The following is a 21,432-nucleotide window of genomic DNA, read 5'->3' as shown; positions in this document are numbered from 1 at the left end:
GAGAATTCGACTCCAAGTTCTCAGAAGGCTGATTGTTATGTTATATTATATTATGTTATGTTATGTTATGTTACATTATGTCATATCATATCGTATTACATTACATTACATTACGTTACTATACTAAAGAAAGAGAAAGGATACATCAGAAAGCTAGAAAGGAATGATCATAAAAACCCATGACTGACCAGAGAGTCCAACACAGCTGGACTGGGATTGGTCAATAAGTAAAAGTAATTCACATGGAATCAATCAAAGATGCACCTGTTGGTAAGCAACCTCCAGACCACGTTCCAAGCAATCAGATAATTATTGTTTTCATTCTTTTCTGAGGCTTCTCAGGAGAAAAATCCTGGCGAAGAGATTTTTCATAAAATATCACACTGACAGTAATTAGCGGCACACAACATGATTTCACCATGGCAAATCATGCCTAACAAATTTGGAGGCCTTCTACAAGAGGGTTACAGCAGTGGTGTAAAGTAAGTGGTGAGGAAAAAGCAACTGCTATCATCTACCTGGGCTTGTGCAAGGCATTTGACACTGTCCTGCACAATGTCCTTGTCTCTAATCAGGAGAGACATGGACTTTACAGATGGACCATTCTGTGCATAAAGAATTAGATGGATTGTTGCACTCAAACTGGCCAATGACTCAATGCCCAGGTGGAGACCAGTGGTGCTATTCAACATCTGTCAGTGACATGGACACAGGCTGGGAGGAGAATGGATGGAGAGCAGCCATGGGGAGAAGGACTATGGGGTGCTGGTGGACAAGAAGTCCAACATGAGCTGGCAATGTGGCCTTGCAGACCAGAAGGCCAATCACACCCTGGGCTGCAGCAAAAGAGGTGTGCCTAGCAGGGTGAAGGAGGTGCTGCTCCCTCTCTACTCTGCCCACCTGGAGTGCTGCAGCCAGCTCTGGAGCCCCCAGCTCAAGAAAGCCACTGATCTGTTGGGGTAAGTCCTCAGGAGGCGGCGTTCACAGGGGTCCCAGGACAAGGGAAGAGATGAGAATCTTCACTCCATGTTTCAGAAGGCTGATTTGTATTATTTTATGATATATATTATATTAAAAGAAAATTATATACTAAAACTATATTAAAGATTAGAAGAAAGGATTTCATCAGAAGGCTAGCAAGGAAGGGAATGGAATGATAATAAAATCTTGTGACTGACCAGAGTCCCAACACAGCTGGACCTGTGATTGGTCATCAAGTAGAAACAATTCACATGGACCAATCAAAGATGCACCTGTTGCATTCCACAGCAGCAGATTATTGTTTTTCTTTTCCTCTGAGGCTTCTCAGCTTCTCAGGAGAAAAAATCCTGTCAAAAGGGTTTTTCAGAAAATATGTCTGTGACAATGGACCACTAAGCTGATCAGAGGGCTGGAGCATCTCTCCTATGAAGACAGGCTGAGAGAGCTGGGATTGTTCAGCCTGGAAAAAGAAGGCTCCAGGGAGACTCCAGTACCTAAATGGAGATTAAAGAAGGCTGGAGAGGGACTTTTCACAAGGGAATGTAGTGATAGGACAAGGGGGAATGACCCTAAGCTGAAGGAGGGAAGGTTTAAACTACACAATAGGGAGGAATTGTTTATTTTCAAGAAGAATTCACTTCTTTGGAGGGTGATGAGGAAGAGTTCACCTAAAAAGGTTGTGGAGTCCCCACATCTGGAGGTATTCACTATTAGGCTGGATGGAGCTCTGAGCAACCTGGTCTAGTGAAAAGTGTCCCTGTCAATGAAAGGGGAGTTGGAACTAGGTGGTCTTTAAGGTCCCTTCCAACACAAACTATTCTATGACTCTGATTTCCTTGAGACAGGAGTTCTATAGGACAGAAACCAAGCAGCTGTGATTTACACACAGACTTCTGGCTCAGTACCAGCACAACAGCTTACCCAAACAGCTTTCCAGTAAGCATGACATCTCTGCACTTTTATTTTCTTTACTCTTTACTCTTGCTTTCCAAGATGATCATATTGTTCCTACAGGTGTATATGACTGAAATTCTATAGGCAAAACAAAATGAGAGGTTAGAAATATTCCTAAAAATAATTTTTTAAAAGGTGGATTGCAAAATACTGTACAAAATTATCAGCAAACCCCTTTTCCCATTAATGCTGATATAAATATTTATGACCACCGCTTTCATAGAAATTTTAATTATTTCTCTACTTGGTTTCATCCTGGGAGGTTTTTGAATAACTCTTATCTATGAAAATTCAACTTTCTCTATCAGGTTTATGATGTAGAGCACAGTTTCTTAATAAACATTACTAAAGTCAAGGAAAGGTGCTCATATTTATTTCTGATTTTAAGTACAAATGAATACTGAGTGACTGGTTCCTGCTACATCTTTTTGAAGAGCTTTTCTGTTGGAGTTAAGCCAAGCTTCTCCTCAAGTGACACAACACCTTTTCCACATCTTGACAGATAAAAAGATGATTTCCTCAAATAATAATTAAAATTCTTCATAGTTATTTGGGGATGGAAACAGGAGGATGGATCATAAATTGGCACACTCAGACACATGCAATACCACCATTCACTGTTGCTTTGAGTGAAATTCTTTCAAAGAATTCCTTTAAAGCACCTTTAACCCAAAGCTCCTGGGCCCACACATGGAGCATGTGATTAATGCAAAAGCCTCACAAGAGGCAGGGAAAGGCAGCGTGAGCAATGCTTACAGGTCACAGGATTTCAGAGACAAAGCCAAGCAGCCAAGTCTTGTCAGTCCCAGCCCCAGGAGAGAGATGGGAACTCTGAAACTGCCACAGCTGATCAGGAGGGACTGACAGTGAACTCAGGGAGCTCAGCTGAACACCTCTACTCTAATTAGGTTCATCTCTTCCAGAAACTAATATCCAAGGAGACACTTTCACAGATGAAAACTCCAGCAATTGCCACACAATCTCTCAGGCCTGACAAGAACAAAGCAAGTGTTAGATAAGACTGACTTAATCTTGTGAAAATAGCTTCCTTTAATTAAACCTTATCTTCTATCCAAAACCCATCTAATTAATGTATCTATCTGTAAGACTATGTGCCAGTTGTATCATCCAGAATATTATTCTTTGCACTATACTTGTTCCTTGACAGTGTCAAACATTAGCTTCACACATTTGATAAACACCAGTCTGAACTCACTCCTGATTTTTAAAGCCAGGATAACATATTACTGGTTTACAAACATCATGAAGTTAAAACATCAGAGTATTACAAGGCTAATTAAGCTTTTCTTTATCCCACCAACAAAATAATTTCAGAGAAATTACTTCTTATGTTTCCTTATATCCCAAGATAGGAGTTCTTATTTACAGTACCTCTGGCTGTACGTATCTTCTTCTTGGAATAGCACAGACAGGGAGAAGCAGACTGGTGCCTTCAAAGAAAGTGATGCAAAAAGGGTAAGGAGGCCATGTGAACCCTGTGACTCCTACTGCCTGCTCATGGCAAGGATACAAACAGCCCTTGTAAGAGGCTGCTTTAGGTAGTTCCAAAGTCAAGCAGAGAAACCAGACAAAATGTCCTCTCTTCCCTGCAGGCCTCTAGCACAGGTTTTATATTCTGGAGACAGTGCAGGGTGAGTTACAGGGTTCTCTGGCAAGCAGCCACTATTAAGCACTCATGGATACAGCTCGTCTTTTCAGACATAGAGTGAGTAACACCTCTGAAATAAAATCCCCACCTAAAGCCAGAAAATAAATTGGAAGATTTTAACTTCTAGACACAGAGCTAGAAAAACAAGTATTTTTCTTTTCCCTTTCCCCATCCTGGGTTTCTTGTAAATCTTGCTTTCAAATTTTGGCATGGTGGAAGTGGAGGCTCTGTATTATCACATTTATCTCCAAAAGAGATGTGAAAATGGCATCTTATGTTTTCACAACTTTAACAAAATTATTCCTAATGAGAATTCATTTTAGGATTTCTTCAATTTATTTTTAATTGATTTTATTCTGGTATGTCTAAGGTATCCTCTAAGGGACATGTGGTGAATTATTTTTCATATCTTAATATAAGTTAACGTTATGCAGAGCAGCTGCATTGCTTTTTGAATATCAAACAATGCTTCGTTGATCAAAAAAGAAATTAAATTCATATACAGGATTGTTTTCAAAAGTGAAAATAATATTTGGTGTATTTTACACATATGTGATTTATACAATAGTAGTTGGGACATAAAAAAACTTAAATGCCCAATTCAGAAGAGATAAATAAATCATGGTGTGCATTTACAAATTCATACTTTTTGCTGATTGTCAGAATATTTCTATATTCTGACAATATAAATAAATCATGGTGTGCATTTACAAATTCATATTTTTGCTTATTCTAAGAATATTTCTATCTTGCTGGATTTGTCTTAAACAATAGGAAGGCATTTATTGTTGCATGTGTATTTCATCCTTCAGCTTATTAGAAACAGACCCATGACATTTTTATCTGTCCACCCAGTATTCTGCACACTTAATGTTTTTTAGCAAATTATGGTTCAAATTATGAAAACAGTTTTTGACTAGAAAAACATAGACTGCAACATCTCTTGGTAGGTTTTTAGGGACACCCTGTGGCAAAATGTCACACTGCAAACGTTCAAGAATTAAGTGCCAAAATGGAGACAAGTGGTCCCACATTTTTGGGGGTTTTAGTAACATCAGTTGTCTCACAAGACACATTTCCATACTTCTGACCAGTGCTAGAATGCACAGGTTTGTGTTTGCATTTTGTCAACTGCCTTCAACATTGATTTCCAGCACATTTTTATGGACAAAATCCGCATGCTTTTTAACATTTTTAACATTTTTAACCTGTGCATTTCAGAATAGTTCATCCCACTGAAAAATGATTACCAGTCTTATTCAGCAAAAAGTTATGTCCATTTCAAATTGCCTAAAAAAATTCCTTCTTCTTTTTTTTTTTTTTTTAATTTGGCAGTACAACACTAAAGGTACTGGCACACATATCACATCAAGCTCCTTTTAGAGTCTGTTTCTCTCACTAATCACCACCAGCACACATGTTGTGATGGTTTCTTACTTGCCCTATTACACCCACACAGTTCTTTTAAGGCAGAATGGAAGACAAAGGTATGTAATGTACCTTTTAGAAATACACATCCATGAACAAGAGAAATACAGCACATATTTGCCCATAGGGATACTACTGTGCATAAAAAACTTCACCTAGCACTGAACATTCTCCCACGGTGTAAGCTTAAGCACAGACAATAGCTTTTGATGAAGAATTATAGCTTAGGTCTGGCAGACTTTAAGAATGGCTTAAATGCAAATCTGAAGACAATCTGCTGCAGGCAATACGTCTAGTCTTTGATCACTTTCCAGCTTGTTAATGAATTATGCTATTGACATTTAGCTTCTGTATCTTCATGAGCACCATAGAGAGTATATTTCACAAGTCTCTGCAATTGCATTAACTCTGTCTCCTTGTGAACTCATAAAAGCTTCTAGCATCCAGAATATCCTGCAGAGAGGAACTGCCCATCTGGGTCTTGCAAGAAAAATCATCCATTTGATGCACTGTGCACTGGCCTCTTGTTGCCCTGTAAATATTGTGAGAAATGCCCAAAAGTATCTGAAGCAAAGGTGTGAAGAGGATGAAGTCCGGCTCTTCTTGGAGGTGCCAAACAATAGGATGAGAAACAACAGCCAGGAATTACTGCATAGGAAGCTCTACCTGAACATGAGGAAGACGTTTCCTGTGCAGGTGACCGAGAACTGGAACAGGCTGCCCAGAGAGGGTGTGAAGTTTCCCTTACTGGGAATATTCAAGAACTGTCTGGACACAATCCTGTGCCATGTGCTCTGGGATGACCCTGCTTGAGCAGGAGGTTGGACCACATGTCCCGCTGGGGTCCCTTCCAACCCGACCGGCTCTGTGATTCTGTGATCTGGTCATTCCCGCTCGGCCGAGCTCCATCCCCTGCCCGGTGCCGTGGCTGCGCTGGGACAGGCGAGACCCCGGCGTTCACCGAGCCCGGCCCTCACCACCACCGCCCCAGCCCTCCCCGGCGCACGGCAGGCGCAGCGCCCGCCCCCAGCACCTCTCACCCGGGAAGCGGAAGGTGCTCTCGGTGCCGCCGGTTCCAAGGAGTCCCCGGGAGCACGGACGGGCGCTGGAACCCCTCCGCTCCACGCCGTGAGTAGCGCAGGGCTCCCGGCGGGGCGGTACGGGCGGAAACGCGGCGTCGGGGGCTGAGGGCACGCCGCGCCGGGACCCCCGTGGAAAAGAAGGCAGAAAACCTTAACAAAGCTGGACTACGCAAAGTGAAATCGATTTAGCAAGGCTGCGTTGAATGAGGGGAAATACACATTACATTCCGTTTCTTCCTTTGGTCTTTCAGGCACCAGGGAGTGCGAGGAGCAGCTGCTGTGACACCCTCGATGTCCTGCGAGGCTCCCGCCGGGTCTGAGCGGCATCAGCGGGGGAGCGCCGTGCCTGGGAGCTGCCGTGCTGCTGTGGGAAGAGCATGAGTGTCTCATGCCCGCCACCCGCCTTTCAGCTCTGTCACAGGAGCCGGCTGCGCTCCTGCCGCATTCAGCATTAGCGGAGCAGGCATTCCTTCCGTGCGCTGTGCAGTTACTAAAAACATGGGGCTCCAGTCGGTAAAGAACTGCCTTTGGCTGCCCTGCGTCCTCAGGACTCCGAAAGCTTGCTTCTGGAGCACAGCTGGTGGAGGCCTCATTATCCAGTCTGTTTCTAATGATGTTTACCAAAATCTAGCAGTGGAAGATTGGATCCATGACCACATGGATTTAGAGAAGCAACAGGTCCTTTTCCTTTGGAGAAATTCCCCTGCCGTGGTAATAGGCAGACATCAGAATCCCTGGCAGGAATGCAACCTCAGGATGTTGAGGCAAAAAAATATAAAACTAGCCAGGAGAAGAAGTGGAGGAGGAACAGTTTACCATGACTTAGGCAATATCAATTTGACTTTCTTTACAACCAGAAAAAAATATGAACGAATGGAAAACCTGAAGCTTGTTGTGAAGGCTCTGAAAGCCTTGCGACCCCAGTTAGATGTACATGTCACTGACAGGTATGACATCTTGCTAGACAGGCAATACAAAATCTCAGGCACTGCTGCTAAGCTGGGAAGGACAAGTGCTTATCACCACTGTACCTTACTCTGTAATGCAGATAAGTTTGTTTTATCTTCTGTGCTAAAAAGTCCTTTTATAGGGTTAAAGAGCAATGCCACTCCTAGTGTGCCTGCCTTGGTGAAAAATCTCTTTGAAGAGGATACTAGTTTAACTTCTGAGATACTCCTGGATGCCATTGCTAAAGAATATGCTATGCAGCACCAGATAGATCACCATATCACCTTAATAAATCCAGCTGATGAGACTCTGCTTCCTGGAATTAGTGACAAAACTAAAGAACTACAAACCTGGGAATGGGTGTATGGAAAGACACCAAAGTTCAGCATCAGCACATGTCTTAACATGGTCTATAAAGATTCTGTTCTTGATGTTAAAGTAAATATGGATGTAAAGCATGGAAGGATTGAAGTCTGTAACATTGATCTGCCAGAGCAGTGGCTGCCACCAGGACTGTACAGTGAACTGGTCAAGAGTCTTACTGGCAGTAAGTTTTGCCCAAACGAAATCACTGCACTAGTGACAGCATTGCTAAGAGTGTGTCCACAAGATGATGAGTTGCACAGCAGGTGGAGTCTACTGTGTGAGAATATGATAAGATTAATGTGACTTGCATTTTGAAAATGTAAGTTAAATTTCTGCTGCTTTTTTATTTAATGTATTGAAAACAAAATTAAAACAATCACTAGTAAGAGAAAAATTCAGCTTGTAGAAAACAAACTGTTCAATCTTGTGCTTTTATTTAATATTACAATTAAATTTCACACTGCATGCACCTGATGTTCCTAAACTGTAGGATTGAAACCACTGCTGACAAGACATCGTTGCTGCTTGAACCAGGGAAAATGGTGGGGACATCCCAAACTGGCCCTGTAGCAGAGAAGGTACAAATGGCTGACACAGATGGAATAGGTAGGTGTAAAACTGGTGGTGTGCTGCTGCACTGGATGCCCCAGCCTGCATCCTGCTCCTTGTGGACAGTAGCCCAAAGGCTGTGTCACAGCCCCTGAGCTGTGTGAGAGGGATGTTCCCTGGTTTCTGATTCAGAGTCCCTTCTTGCAGAGTGCTGTGCCTCTGCTGTACAAGCACTGCAGTGAGCTCAGCTCAGCCCTGGGTAGTGAATCACTGCAGGTGCAGCCTGAGTTAGGGCTTTTGTCCATGCATGTGCAAGAGCAGGGGAAGACAGGAAGTTCAGTGTGGGGGTTTATGTGATGAGGACGGAGGAGGCTAACTGGGAGGCCACACGTGCCTCCTCTGTTCCTGTGCCTGGCACAAACTGGGAGTGCCTGCTGCCCTGGGTACTGCTATCAAAGCTAAACACTTGAAAATGCAAACACAGATCTAGGAGAGTTTCCTTATGTTACCACCTAGCAGATTTTCCCATAAAAGGCAACAATGAACTGAAAGTGACAGTTTTATTGTTAAATAATAGTTCTATATATAGTAAAATTATGGAAAAAAGGCTCAAGATGTATTTCAGTGTTTTTGAAGGAAAAGTGAAATGCAATTTTGACTAGGTCAGAACAGATACCTGAAAGGAGGCTGTGGCCAGGTGAGGTTTGGGCTCTTCTCCCAGGTAACCAGTGACAGGGCAAGAGGACACAGCCTCAAGCAGCACCAGGGGAAGTTTAGGCTGGGCATTAGGAAATAACTGTTCACAGAAAGAGTGACTGGGCATTGGAATGGCTGCCCAGGGATGGGATGGAGTCACCTTCCCTGGAGGTGTTTAAGAAGACAGGATGTGGCACAAAGTGCCATGCTCTAGTTGACAAGGTGATGCTAGGTCACAGGTTGGACTCGATGATCTCAAAGGTCTTCTCCAGCCTAGTTAATTCTGTGATCCTCTATGTTTGAAATTGCCATACTAGGTTAAAAGACACAAAGCTTCACATATGGGAAATTACTGTATTTACAGTGAGACTTCTCCAGAATGTGGCTGGATCTCTGAGGCATTACATAGCTTCCTTGAATTTCCTGGATTTCCTTCCTTGTGAAGAAATCAAACAGATGACTGAAGCTACAAATAATAAAAAATAACCTTTATTCCCATTAAAAATAGGCATATATTATACACAACTGAATAAAATTCACAAGTGACTAGAAACTTCATATCACAGCAGCAAACCAGGAAGCTCCTATGGAATGTTTGGGGGAATGACTAATAGCACACAGCTCTGTGGCACATATATTATTCATTTTGCTGAGGCAACACTGCAAAGCTGAAACATTATTATGAGAAAGGATAAAGAAGGCAGACCACTGGCTAATTGTGACCCAGAAAACAAGGCAAAGACCAGCTCCATTTCCTATTGATTGCTGTGGAATAGATTTGTTATTAGAAACAAGAGGAAAAGAATAGCAGCATTAGTTGACAGAAGATGAAATAATAAAGTATATTAAGGGGAAAAAAACCATAATGGAATACACCAACCATCAAGAAAAATAAATACAGGAAACAAAAAAAAGTTCTAGCAATAAACATGCTACTAGAATATAAAGGCCTATTATATTACAAGGCAGAAAGTGTAAGGCACATGTCAGTCCTGAGGCTGAAAAGATTTTGATGGGACCTGAAAAAGAGGCCACCGCCTGTTTTTTATGTCAGATTGTATGACTTAGGCAGATTCTTGCTAACAAAGAACTCTTGTATAAGGAAAAAAAAAAGGCAGCACCTCTGGTAATACCTTCTAGTTTCCAAAGGCTGAAGGAATGACAAGGGAAGACTTTCTCTTTATTCTAAATATAGCATATTGCTAAGAATTGCGGAATATTTTGAGTTGAGGGACTTGGTATATTTTGAGGAATCCGCAAGGATCAAGTCCAGCTCTTAAGTGAATGGCCCTTACAGGGATAAAACATATGACCTTGGCATTATTCACACCATTCTCTGACCAACTGAGATACTCAGGGTACCCAACTTCTGAAAAAACTTAAATTTTCTTTTTAGGGGACTCCCTTAGAGGTAGCAAAATACTTACTGCAGTTGAGAGTGGCATGAAAAGCCAGTCATTGGGCTTTAAAGACAGAGAGTAAGACTGAGAGGATCACACATCCTTTCCAGACTTAATGCAAAGGATGGATATCAGGTATTTGGTCATGCATCACAGAATAAAAGAACACACAGGGGTGCCAGGGAAGAGATTACAGCTGTTTGCAGCCTTCCCAGTCCAAAATCCATTATGCAGAGACACATAAGACAATCCTAAAATGACTGTGTTCTGAACCCCTTACCACATTCATAGGCAAAGAGCTTGGAAACTGGAATGTGAAAATTGGGATTACTAGTTAAATGTGGGAAATAAAGTATTACAGCACTGACAAAAACCCTGCAAAATAATAGTCATGACTAGAATACAGGAATTAAAGGAAATAAATAAGAATGCTTATAAAAGGGGACATGTGGGAGCCCAGCTTCCAATGATTGTTAGGTGGTCAGTTAAAGATACAAAATCCAAACCAGGCTCAATTAAAAATCAACAGTAAAAATAGAAATGACAGTATAGAGGCTTTTGAAAGACATTATTGAGGGTCTGTTATGAAATCAAGATAAAATTTAGACATGGATTGTAATTAAGATTACAGAAGAAGTACAATGAAGGAATCACGCAGTTTTGTTTCCTCAGACTGGAAAGTCTCAAATATTCTAAAACATACAGATTTTAAAAGCTGTGCTGCACTAAGTACTTAGAAGAGTTGCTTCTGTGGGCAACCAGCTGGACTCAAGCAGCATGTTTCAGTGTTACATTTTTATGCTTATGAAAACACTTATTAAAAGCAGTCATTTCTGATCACGTTTTCTTTGTGTGTTTAGTAAGAATGACATCCACTGTTGTTTCACGACAAGGTCTCAAGTCAAAGTCACAGTATCCAATGCTGAAAAGACCCTGCAGAAATGAACAGAATTGACATGGTGAGCATATACTCACCATGAAGAGCTCATTTTAACTTAAAGAAGTCAAAGCATCCTTACCTTTGGTTTCTTAAAATAATCAAGACCCCTTCCTATCTTAATCATCCACCCATTGTTGAATCTGTTTGAAAAATGCACAATAAAAAGGTTACATCCACATGATGCACAAGCTCCTGGTTTCAGTCACAATTATTTCCTAGTGTCACCTATACCTGTGTGAACCACAGAAGACACCATTCTGTATAGAGACAACTATTCACAATTAAAAAATATAGAACTACAGAGGGCTGATTTCATCCAGTGAGGGCCAGTGCCTTTTATTTTGTTAACCACAGCCGTAATTATCTCAAAAGTTAACTATTTAACTTTTAGGGTTAAATAGTTTGGAGTTCAAATAACTGCTATTTGGTCATTTTTTTATATCACCCACCTGATTTCTCGATCATGTATTGAGGACGAAAAGTTAATATTCAGTGTTACTCCATAATTTCTCAATGATTGTTTTATTTCTTCCAATGCACTCATCTGTTGACTCCTCCCACTACCCTATCAAAAGTAAAAATAATGTGATGTGGTTTCATTTTCTTTTTTTTAATTATATATTCTATTTCTGGTTACCACTTCTTAAACTCATATACCTTTAAACTCAAAACATTTTCAGTATCAAAGTAAACCAAAAGAAAGTAACTTAGATGAAGGCAGATTTACAGTTTCAAAGACAGGATAAAAAGCAGACAGTCTACAGGTATATTTACTGAATGATGTGGAGGATGAGCTCACTTTCAGCTCTTTGAAACTTGATATGTACTATTTGAGCCAAAGTAAGTGCAGTAATAGTTTAAATAAGTGCAGTGGTAATTTGAGAGATTTCAGCTCATGAAAGCCTCTAAAATAACAAATACAGCTGTTGGAAGAGCAAAAAAAAAACCCTGTCTCAACAGATGCTTTGCTTTTTATGACATTTTCCACAACAAAACTTTCAGAGAAATTTCAATTTAAGATTCTGCTTACTCAGAATTTGTTAACCAGAAAACTCTGAACTTACAAAATTACTTATGTTCAACTATCTAGGAACAAGTCTGTATTTTTTTATCTTGTTTTGCATGTGGCATCATCTGAGTACAGAGAATAGAACTCAAAATCTAGACACTTACCTCATCATAGGAAGTGAGGAGGTGGATTGTTTTCACCTTGCATGGTCCCTTAACTAGCATCTCGCAGAATCGTAGAAAGTTATACAACTGAAAAAGTTTTATTTAATTTAGTAGCTTGGAATTTCTCTAGTGGCTACACCTATATCAGTTACACCAAATATCTACTTGCCTGATGAACCTGGCGAATGTACGGGTCCTCCACCCAAACTTCAGAAACATTCTCAGTGAGGTACTCGTGGAAAAGCTTTTCATAGCCAAAACCTGTTGCATTTTCTTCTATCCTGATTTGCTTATGGTATTTGCTATCTGAAAGGAAAGTAAATCTCTGTTTAAGTAAAGGTCAGGACATAATTGTCATGTTAAACACCTCGCCCATCAAACATTCATGTAACAACAGACATTTAAAAGCAAACGGGTACCTCGGGTACATCCCAGCTCAGGGAATCACAGAATGGGTCAGGCTGGAAGGGACCACAGCAGGACATCTGGTCCAACCTCCTGCTCAAGCAGGGTCATCCAGAGCACATAGCACAGGATTGTGTCCAGACAGTTCTTGCGTGTTTTGAGTAGAAAAGTTGCCCATTTTTTTAAAAGGTTGCAGAGTTGACAGGTTGGGCCAGTTGCTGCCGGGGTGGAGTTCTAACTATTTGTTGTTATAATCACCTGTTGTTATTGGTTTTTCATTAACTTCCTCTTGTTGATGGTTGGGAACTCCCCTTTTTTTGTTGAGTAACACCCTGCTGCTTCCTGGAGGATGGCACCCGGGATGGTGAAGAGGAGGGGACATCGGGGTTGGCATGTAAACCTAGCAAAAACCCCTAAAAACAACGAGCCAACACGGAATTGAGGGATCAAAGGGATGTCTAGACATGAGGAACAGAATCCAGTGTCCACTAAGACCCTTTTTACCCCTCACCCTAACCTAAAAGACGTTGGCTAGACAGAGGACCTCGAATGTTAAATTGAAAAACTGGGAATCTCCTGGTGCTCTCGTGAGGACAGAAGCCCCAGCTCTGCCCACAGACCAGCAGACAAAGCTGCACTTTTCCTCCTCCTCCTCCTCCGTGCCACTCCTGGGAGCAGCGGCGGAGTGAGAACGACCCGTCGGTTCTTCCCACCTGAGCTGATTTTTTAATAAAGGCATTAAAAAGGAGAAAGATCTCCTGCCCTATTTATTTCATTGAGTATCTCCAGAGAGGGAAACTCCACACTCTGGACAATCTGTTCCAGTGCTCGGTGAAGAAGTTCTTCCTCATGCTCAGGCAGAACTTCCCGTGCATCAGTTTCTGCCCCATGTCCGGGTGACTGGCACCACCAGGAAGGGCCTGGCTCCCTCCTCTCGGTACCCTTCATTTAGGTATTCATACCTTGTTTCTTAATGTGTTCTTTAATCTCCTCGGCTCTGGTCAGGTACTCGGATATCTTCTGCTGGTAGCGGTGCTTTTTCGCCTCATCAGTCGTGGCTGTGAATCACAGAAAGTCACGGGCCAGCTGAGCACAGGGGCCGGCCCTCCCGAGCCCTGCCCGGCCCGGCTCTCCCGGGAAGAGACGGCCAGGGCTCCAGCACTGCCCGTGTGTCCCCAGGGCCACCCCGAGCCCCGGCGGCGGCGCCCAGCCCGGTACCTTTCCTCGCCTGCAGCAGGAGGTCGATGCCCTCCTGGTAACACACCAGCGACTCCTGGAACCGGGACGCCGCGTCCAGCTGCACCGCCCGCTTCAGCGTTTCCGCCCCGGCCCGCTCCAGCGCGGCAATGCCATCGTTCCCGGCCCGCGACATGGACAGGGACGGGGACACGAACCAGAGGGCTCCCGACGGGAACGGGACGGGGAGCGGGGACTAGGCGGGGGAACGGAGGGGAGGTGCCGCACCGTTGTCCTTCCGCCCGCCCGGAACTGAAGTGCCGCGGCAGCGGTGTTCGGCCGGGACGAAGGGTGTGCACGGCGATGGCGGCGGCGGCGGCTGGCCGGGCGGGCCTGGGGCTTGCGGGCGCCGGGAAGGTGAGGACCTAGGGTGGGGATTGGGGGTGTGAGGGAATCCAGGGGGACCAGGAACCCAGCTGGGGATCTGAGCTGAGGCTGAGATTTGTAGCCTCCGGGACAATGGGGATCCAGGTGGGGTTCCGGGAAAGGGACCCAAGGGGATCCAGGTGGGGGTGGATCCAGCTGGGGATCCCGCTCGGGGCTCCGCTGGGGATCCAGGTGGGGCTGGGACTCGTGGCTGTGTCATCTGTTCGCAGGTGTTTATAGCTGAAAGGAAAGTGCAGACAAGTTATGCCCTCCTCTCCTTGCAGGTGCTGGGGAAGAGCATGGAGGGGATGGCGTCCCCGGTGTGGGTTCGTTGTCTCTTTACCAGGTCCAATATTCCAGACTCGGTATGTACTTGACTTGCACGTCACATTTTTTACATTTATAGTTTTAGTTTATTTTTGTTTTAGTTTTATTTATTTTTAATTTTATCTGGTGCCAGTTGACTCTTTTCCCTAAAAGCATTCTTAAAGCCTGTAGAAAAACTTGCCATCCAGAGGCTGATCACAGGCTCCCTGATAAATTGCATGTGAATTAGGTGTTGTGCTGGTACAGGGTGTTGTCTGTGTATTTCTGTGCCATTCTGTGGCTAAACTCTAGAGTTACTATACTTATCAGCTAACCATCATAGCAATATCTTTGACTGCATGTTATAAAAGCTAAATATGAGGTCACTTTATTGGTGCTTTGACTGCCTGAAAAGAAAAATATGTAAGAATTTTTACCAAGATTGAAGTGTGTTTTGGGCAGTAGTGAACTGCAGTACTAATGACCAGATATTTAGGGATAAAACCTTTGGTTTTGTGAACTTTTTATTCTAGGTATTTCAGCCACGACCTGGAGATCATGAAAAATATGGAGGTAACCCTGAGGAGCCCCACAAAATCCATGTTATCACCAGAATAAAAAGTGTCATTGGTCGCCCATATTGGGAAAAGAAGATAATCCGTGATCTGGGACTGGATAAAGTAGGATTGTTGTTTTTTATACTTGTGTATGTCAGAACTAAGTTGGTGGGTTTTATAAAGATCTCCATTTTGCAGTCAGAAACCAGAATTACATGTATAGCAGCCATAAAGCAGTCTGAGAAGGTGATGATGTGTTTAAGAGCTGAGGTGAATGTTTGAGGCAAATGTGCTTTTAGTGGGAATTCAGAATATCTCTGTATGGTATTGTGCTGCATTGCCTGAGGAGAACTTTACCCTGAGAATTCTTCTAAATGAATAGAAATAGGTTTGTAAATACTTTGAATTCAGGTCTCTGCAGGTCATATTATTCAGAAATTGTAGGAAGGCAAATAAAATTAATTTATCAGTGAAAAGGCTTCCAAATTCAGGATTCTAAAAGTTTGTGTCAAAGATGTGTTTATCTGAGTTTTTCAGGCCAACTGCACATTATGCAAAGATTTGTCTAATCAGTGTTATATTACAGAGAAAAAATGTGTGCTTGATCAATTTAAGATATAACTGAAGAAATCAGTTTTGCCCCTAAATTCTTGTATTTACATATATGGTATTTTTAACAGTTGGAAGAAAAATGCATTTATAGTGGTGTAGGAGTAAAGCTGGAACTGTCTTTTTACTGGAATCAAGTTTTGATTGCGTTATTTTTAATGTCTGTTCTTGATGCGTGGCACTTCTCTAAATCTTACATTTGCAAACGTGGTTTATTTTTGTACTGGTAGTGTGCAAAGTTCAGTGAACAAAGATTTTGGATTTGGCAACACATTTGTAAAACTTGTTTTATCCCTTACGTAGGCACATCAGCCAAGACTGCACAAAAATATCCCTTCTGTGAACTCCAGACTGAAAGTCGTTAAACATCTGATAAGGTTTGTTAACTATTTGTTTGTTTATTTGGAACATTTAATGTAACTCCCTTCTAGTCACAGGAGTTGACTAAGCAAACTCTTTTGCCTGTAGAATTCAGCCACTGAAGCTTCCCCACGGGCTGCCAACAGAAGAGGAATTGTCCAGCACCTTTCTGACAAGCAGAGGAGAGCTTATCATTAAAAAGCGTCTGAAACCTGTGGAGCAGAAAGAAATTAAAGCATAAGGTGTGCTGGTTGGATTTAGATTTTATAAAATAAATATTTTAAATCCCCAGTTAAGAGTTTGTGTATAAAAAGTAAAAATTCTTACTCTGGTATGAATGGCAAAGGTGGTACTGATGCTTAATGAAGTATTGCAGGTGTACAGATACAAAATTAAATGTTGTTAATAGTTACCTGAAATATTAAATGAATTATAGGCTCTCTGTCTTTGTGTTTTAATTTTGTGGCTAGATTGCTGCAGTTTTTGGCTAACTGTAAATTCTCTTATTAAAGTTTGACTTTATTGGTAAAGTCAAATAAGCAGAGAGGTGAGTAAAATAGTTCTAACTAATGATGGTGAGGACATTTCACAGCTAGCAGTAAAGATTTACAGCAATACTGCAGGACTTCCAATGCACAGAGGAGGCAGTTGGAATTGGAATTGAAAAGCCCTCTGTTTAGTTGTCACATGAGAATTGGAGAGTGATTTACCATGGTTATCCAGATCTCACTCTGCTTGTTCCCTGTTACCAGGCTTGCAAGGGTTCCTCAGGGTGAGAGAGATAGACGAGAATCTTGACTTCATGATCAGAAGGCTGGATTTATTATTTTATGATATATAATACATTAAGACTATACTAAAAGGAATAGAGAGAGAAGTTCAGAAGCTGCTATGCTAAGAATAGAATAGGAATGAATAACAAAGGAGCTCTCTCTGATTCTGTCCCAGAGAGAGCTTGTCTTTGATTGGCCCTTAATTGTAAACATGGAACATGGGCCAATCACAGGTGCACCTGTTGCATTCCACAGCAGCAGATAACCATTGTTTACATTCTCTTTCTGGGGCCTCAGCTTCCCAGAAGAGGGAAAAATCCTAAAGAAAGGATTTTTCACAAAAAATCTGTCTGTGACAGTTCCCTAGCAAACAGTCTGTCCTCTGGCTTCTTCTGTAGTTTACAAAGCATGTGAACTCTCCATTTGGGAGTTATTCACCTCTTGATTGCTTTCTAATTTGTCTTTCAGGAAACCTGCTGTGTATATGTATACATGTATCCCCTGATCCTAAGTGTTCAGTAAGAATAGCCTGAGAGCTGCAGTCCATGTGAAAGTTAATGCTTTTCCTTTTCTAGAATGGCAGACGTTAGAAATGTGGAGACCCTGAAGAAAACCTCTGATGTGAGTTAGAATTATGGGCTGCAAGCTTATAAAATACTACTGTGTGTGTAATTTTATTTACAGTTTTAAGAACTGTGGCCAAAGTTAGCAAGCTGCTGCTGTATCAAATGATAAAGTAGTTTGCATTCCAGTCAGGATAAATTCTGTAATTTAACACGCCACGAGCCATTCCCACATTAGACACACTGAAGAGGAGTTAATCTTAATGACTGCATGTTGTGAGAACATCAGAGGGATGCAGTCACTGAGAATTAGTGTTTATCCTTTCTGCCTGCTTGCAGAGAAGAGTAAACACCTGTAGGAGTTCAAAGGGGACAGGGATATAAGAGCTGGAGGCACTGTGCAGAGGGAAAAAGATAGGTGTGCTGGTGTTTGAGGGTTTTTAGGATGAGGGGAGAGATGATTATCTTGATTCTATGTGTTAGAGGCTTGATTTATTATTTTATGATATATATTAAAAGAAAACTAGTACTAAAACTATACTAAAAGAATAGAGAGAGGATTTCATCAGAAGGTTAGAAATGAATGAATAATAAAATCTTGTGACTGACTAGAGTCTTGACACTGGACTTGTGATTGGTAATCAAATAGAAACAATTTCCATGAGACCAATCAAAGATGCACCTGTTGGTAAATCATCTCTAGCCTACATTCTACAGCTAACAGATTGTTATTGTTCACATTTTTTTTTCTGAAGCTTCTCAGGAGAAAAATCTTAGTGATAGGATTTTCATAAAATATGTTAGTAACAGGCTGTGGTAGTGGCACTGATGAGTGTAATGGCCCCTATGGCCAGGCTGAAGCCAGAAATGAGAATTTGAACTGAAATAAAATAGCATGGGAGAAGTGATTAATTAATCACTTTTCAGATAAATTAATCATTTTTCAAGTAAATTAATGTTGCTTTTTTCACCTCCTGCCTTTCTTCCAGCAACTGGACAGCATCTTGTGGTGCAGTGTGTTATGACTGCAGTCTCTGTGAGGTGTTGATCATATTCCCACAGGAAGGTACAAGCTGGAGTTTGAGCCCTCTTGAAGGATATATGTACTGCATCCAAGGCACAGGACATTCTTTAAAAAGATGGTGCAAGTACTAGGACACAGAAAATTAGGCAAATGGATCTTGCTGCTGGTAGATAACAAATAATAAGACTTGTGGCTGGATCGGTGTCCCGGAGCACCAGGGCTGGCTCAGCCTTGCCGGGCACGTTCGGGGTTCACGTCCGTGGCGCTGCAGCCTGGGGAGCTTCCAGCAGAGGGCTCTGCCAGCTCCATCCCACCCGCTCTATGTATGGATGCGCGTGTGGATCTCTGGCGCTGCAGCCTACAGAAGTGCTGCAGGGTATCCCGGAGGGCCTGTGTTAATGAAAAGGCTTGGTACCGTTCACAGTTGAAGAAGTGTCTGATAAACTATGGACACTGCAGGCTCCCACATAGAGAGAAGGCAAAATACACAGTAGCTGTTATTTCTGAGTAAGATGCAGCAGCAAGAGGTCTTTACAGAGATGTTTAATTGACAAGCTGACAGTTCCAGTGAAAAAGAATTTTTTTTTTAAACTTTTTAATATATGTGTACGTTTGGGTGTTTCTGAAATGGTATTTCCCCCAAGGGCCCCCACTCTTCCACAGTTAGTCTGCTATCCCAAACCTTCTCTGTTTGAGCATACATGCTCTCAAGATTTGCTCTCAGACCCTAAAACCTGAACCAGCAGCATGCACAAACACAGCGTGTGCCCACACCCTTTCAGTAATGGAGCTTTGTAATGCTCCATATAGATCTTTGTGAAGCACAGGTAAGAAACTTTTTGTTCCCTTTTTGTGTAGGGGACAGACTGACTTAGGAAGATTGCAAAATTCAGATTGGAAGGTACCTTTCTGGTCTCTAGTCCAACCTCCTGCTCAACACAGGGCCAGATGAGGTTGCTCAGTGGGTGTTGAAAGCCTCTGATGGGGACAGCTCAGGCTCTCTCCAGAGCTGGCACTGCTGTTTTGTACAGCTGTTAGACATGTGTATTAACAGATAAAACATAAGGTGGGTAAAATCTTGTTAAGTAGTGTTACAACTTCCCTGCAGCATTAATCTGCTGCTTGAGAAACTGCAGGCACAGATGAAAACTCTGGATATTCTCATGATGAAAGATAAAAATTAAAGGCAAAGGGTAAGTTACATTTTGAACTGTTAGCTGTGTTATCTTTTAAGTTTTTTTTTAGCCTTAGCTGGAAAAAATCCCATTGCAAGTTTGTTCTTCTTCCTGGCTTCATTGTCCTACCCCATTCTTACTGTGTCTGGAGGAGAAATTCAGAATGTTTTAAATTAGAAGCAAAGTATGAAATCAGGGCCTCAAATCTAATCATTACTCAGAGATATCAATGTCCATTATTTCCTATAAAACCTGGCTCTTTGGTACTTGCAGGCTGCTTGTGTTCATTTTGGCCCTCAGTCTCAGGATTTACCTCTTTTGTGACTCTATGGAAAGGACACAAGCACTTCTCTTGGCGCAGGCAAAGCCAGCAGTTGTCTGAGGTCGATTTGGACACAGAAGAGGAATGCCAGCCCTACTTCCTTGTCTGTCAGAGTCTTAAAAAAACAGCACAGCTGCTGTTGAAAAGGTGACAGTATGCAGAAAGCAGGATTACTGCTGCTTCACTGTTTCCAGGTGCAAGGTGACTGCCCCTCTCCTCCCCAGCTGAATCAAGGGTGGGAAAATCCATTTCCTATAGGGATCTCTCCTTAATCCATGATGTAGTAAAGCACAAGTCTGAGGGGGCTGGACCTGTTAGAAAAACAGATCCCATGCATGCAGCAAATGCTTAGGGATTTTGCAGATAAGGCTACAACTTGGCAAACAAGCTAGGCACAAATGTAAGCATGAATAATGAAGCAAGATCCCCCACAACCCAGGCCCCTGTGGTGCATAAAGTATAATTAACCTGATGGTAGTAATTGCAGCCTACAGCATGCTCAGTTTAAAAAGGTGCTTTTTGAAAAAAAGACCTATTATCTAAATGTGAAATAAGGACAATTAATCTCTTCAATCCCACAGGAGTGCTGGGAAGCAATCATCAGTTTCACAGTGTAAAAGCAGTGTGCTCATGCACTGATGCTCACCCAGGTTCTTCCCTGGTGCTGGGAGCTGACAGCCTGGTTAGCATGGGCTTTAGCCTGGCCAAAGACTTGGTTGAAAACGCTTAGGGGGTTGCCTTTCAACGAGGTTCCTGCCACTCTTCTGACTCTGCTTCAAAGGAAGGATGAGATTTATGTTTTTAAGAAGGTTGACCATACCTGTGTTAAGCCAAATGCATTCCCATGGTCACCCAGGCCATCCTTCAGTTCTGTCCCAGCCCTTGAAAGATCACACCACCAATCAATCACAGCTGGAGTAAGACCCTCACCATTGCCAGCTTTTGCCATCTTGGCCTGGTATTTCTCCATGTTCTTCTGCTGTCTTTTCTAAGGCAGGAACTTCTACAACATGACATGCATGACTTTGCCTTTCATTTTAGAATCCAAACCCAGATTTTCTGAAGGTCATTATGACTGAGCTGACAAATCCTTCTGAATCTGTTTAGAGTGAAACAAAGAATTGACTAATTTTACTGACAAGTACCTTAGAAATCAATACACAGATGATATAAAAGACTTTTTTCTTCAGATTTAGAGGGCATTTCTCTAGCATGCAGATTGAAAGTGAGGTGAGTCTTGTTTTGAATCTCAACCTTTGTGTGGATTAGTCCCAGATTTAGTCCCTTTGAATTTAGGACTATAATGGAGAAATGTTCAGAAGTTCAGGTTTTCAGGGAAACTCTCAGTGGAGAGAGAAAAGTAGGTTCAGAGGTTGGGTGCACCCAGCAGACTTCTGTTTTTTCTGTGATGGTCTTAAATGTCATCTCAAAGGCAACCCTATTCCCAACATAAACTTATGTGCCCAAGTAGGGTCTTATTTGATTGATTGTGAAAATATCTGCTTGCTTGGCACTGACTGACAGTCAGAGACCAGGACCCATAACAGGCA

The 21,432-nt window shown here is 42.2% G+C and overlaps 4 protein-coding genes across 9 annotated transcripts in view; 2 read left to right on the top strand and 2 right to left on the bottom strand.

Annotated features, from left to right (window-relative positions):
• The window catches only part of CRACDL (CRACD like), a 92,423-nt gene extending 88,652 nt beyond the window's left edge, over positions 1-3,771 (bottom strand). The window contains exon 1 of the mRNA XM_064710845.1: positions 3,328-3,771. The gene's annotated coding sequence lies outside the window, so the exon portion shown is untranslated. The remainder of the gene's footprint in view (positions 1-3,327) is intronic.
• Positions 3,505-8,686, top strand: LIPT1 (lipoyltransferase 1). 2 transcript variants are annotated; one of them, XM_064710911.1, is made up of 2 exons: positions 3,505-3,661; positions 6,366-8,686. In XM_064710911.1, the coding sequence occupies exon 2, from the start codon at positions 6,613-6,615 to the stop codon at positions 7,729-7,731; it is 1,119 nt and encodes a 372-aa protein (XP_064566981.1). In that variant the 5' UTR covers positions 3,505-3,661; positions 6,366-6,612; the 3' UTR covers positions 7,732-8,686. The 2 variants fall into 2 exon arrangements, with proteins under 2 accessions (XP_064566981.1, XP_064566975.1); XM_064710905.1 differs by lacking the exon at positions 3,505-3,661 and adding an exon at positions 6,081-6,160.
• Positions 8,687-9,093: 407 nt separating this feature from the next.
• MITD1 (microtubule interacting and trafficking domain containing 1) lies at positions 9,094-13,963 on the bottom strand. Its single transcript, XM_064710919.1, has 7 exons — positions 13,810-13,963; positions 13,554-13,649; positions 12,356-12,492; positions 12,187-12,273; positions 11,463-11,578; positions 11,093-11,153; positions 9,094-11,006 (listed from the first exon to the last, which is right to left on the bottom strand). Exons 1-7 carry the CDS (start codon positions 13,961-13,963, stop codon positions 10,911-10,913), a joined length of 747 nt encoding a protein of 248 aa, XP_064566989.1. The 3' UTR covers positions 9,094-10,910.
• A 91-nt stretch (positions 13,964-14,054) lies between these two features.
• Positions 14,055-19,832, top strand: MRPL30 (mitochondrial ribosomal protein L30). Of its 5 annotated transcripts, none has more exons than XM_064710933.1 (6): positions 14,055-14,184; positions 14,478-14,558; positions 15,033-15,179; positions 15,969-16,042; positions 16,134-16,267; positions 18,351-19,832. In XM_064710933.1, the coding sequence occupies exons 1-5, from the start codon at positions 14,131-14,133 to the stop codon at positions 16,264-16,266; spliced, it is 489 nt and encodes a 162-aa protein (XP_064567003.1). In that variant the 5' UTR covers positions 14,055-14,130; the 3' UTR covers position 16,267; positions 18,351-19,832. The 5 variants fall into 5 exon arrangements, with proteins under 5 accessions (XP_064567003.1, XP_064567012.1, XP_064567020.1 ...); XM_064710942.1 differs by lacking the exon at positions 18,351-19,832 and adding an exon at positions 17,374-17,392; XM_064710950.1 differs by lacking the exon at positions 18,351-19,832 and having other exon boundaries at positions 16,134-16,463.
• The last annotated feature ends 1,600 nt before the right edge of the window (positions 19,833-21,432 follow it).

Source organism: Zonotrichia leucophrys, chromosome 1, assembly GCF_028769735.1.
Source record: "Zonotrichia leucophrys gambelii isolate GWCS_2022_RI chromosome 1, RI_Zleu_2.0, whole genome shotgun sequence".
Classification (NCBI taxonomy): Eukaryota; Metazoa; Chordata; class Aves; order Passeriformes; family Passerellidae; genus Zonotrichia; species Zonotrichia leucophrys.
The sequence above is the reverse complement of the archived record's forward strand: the minus strand, read 5'-3'. Positions and strand labels throughout refer to the sequence as shown.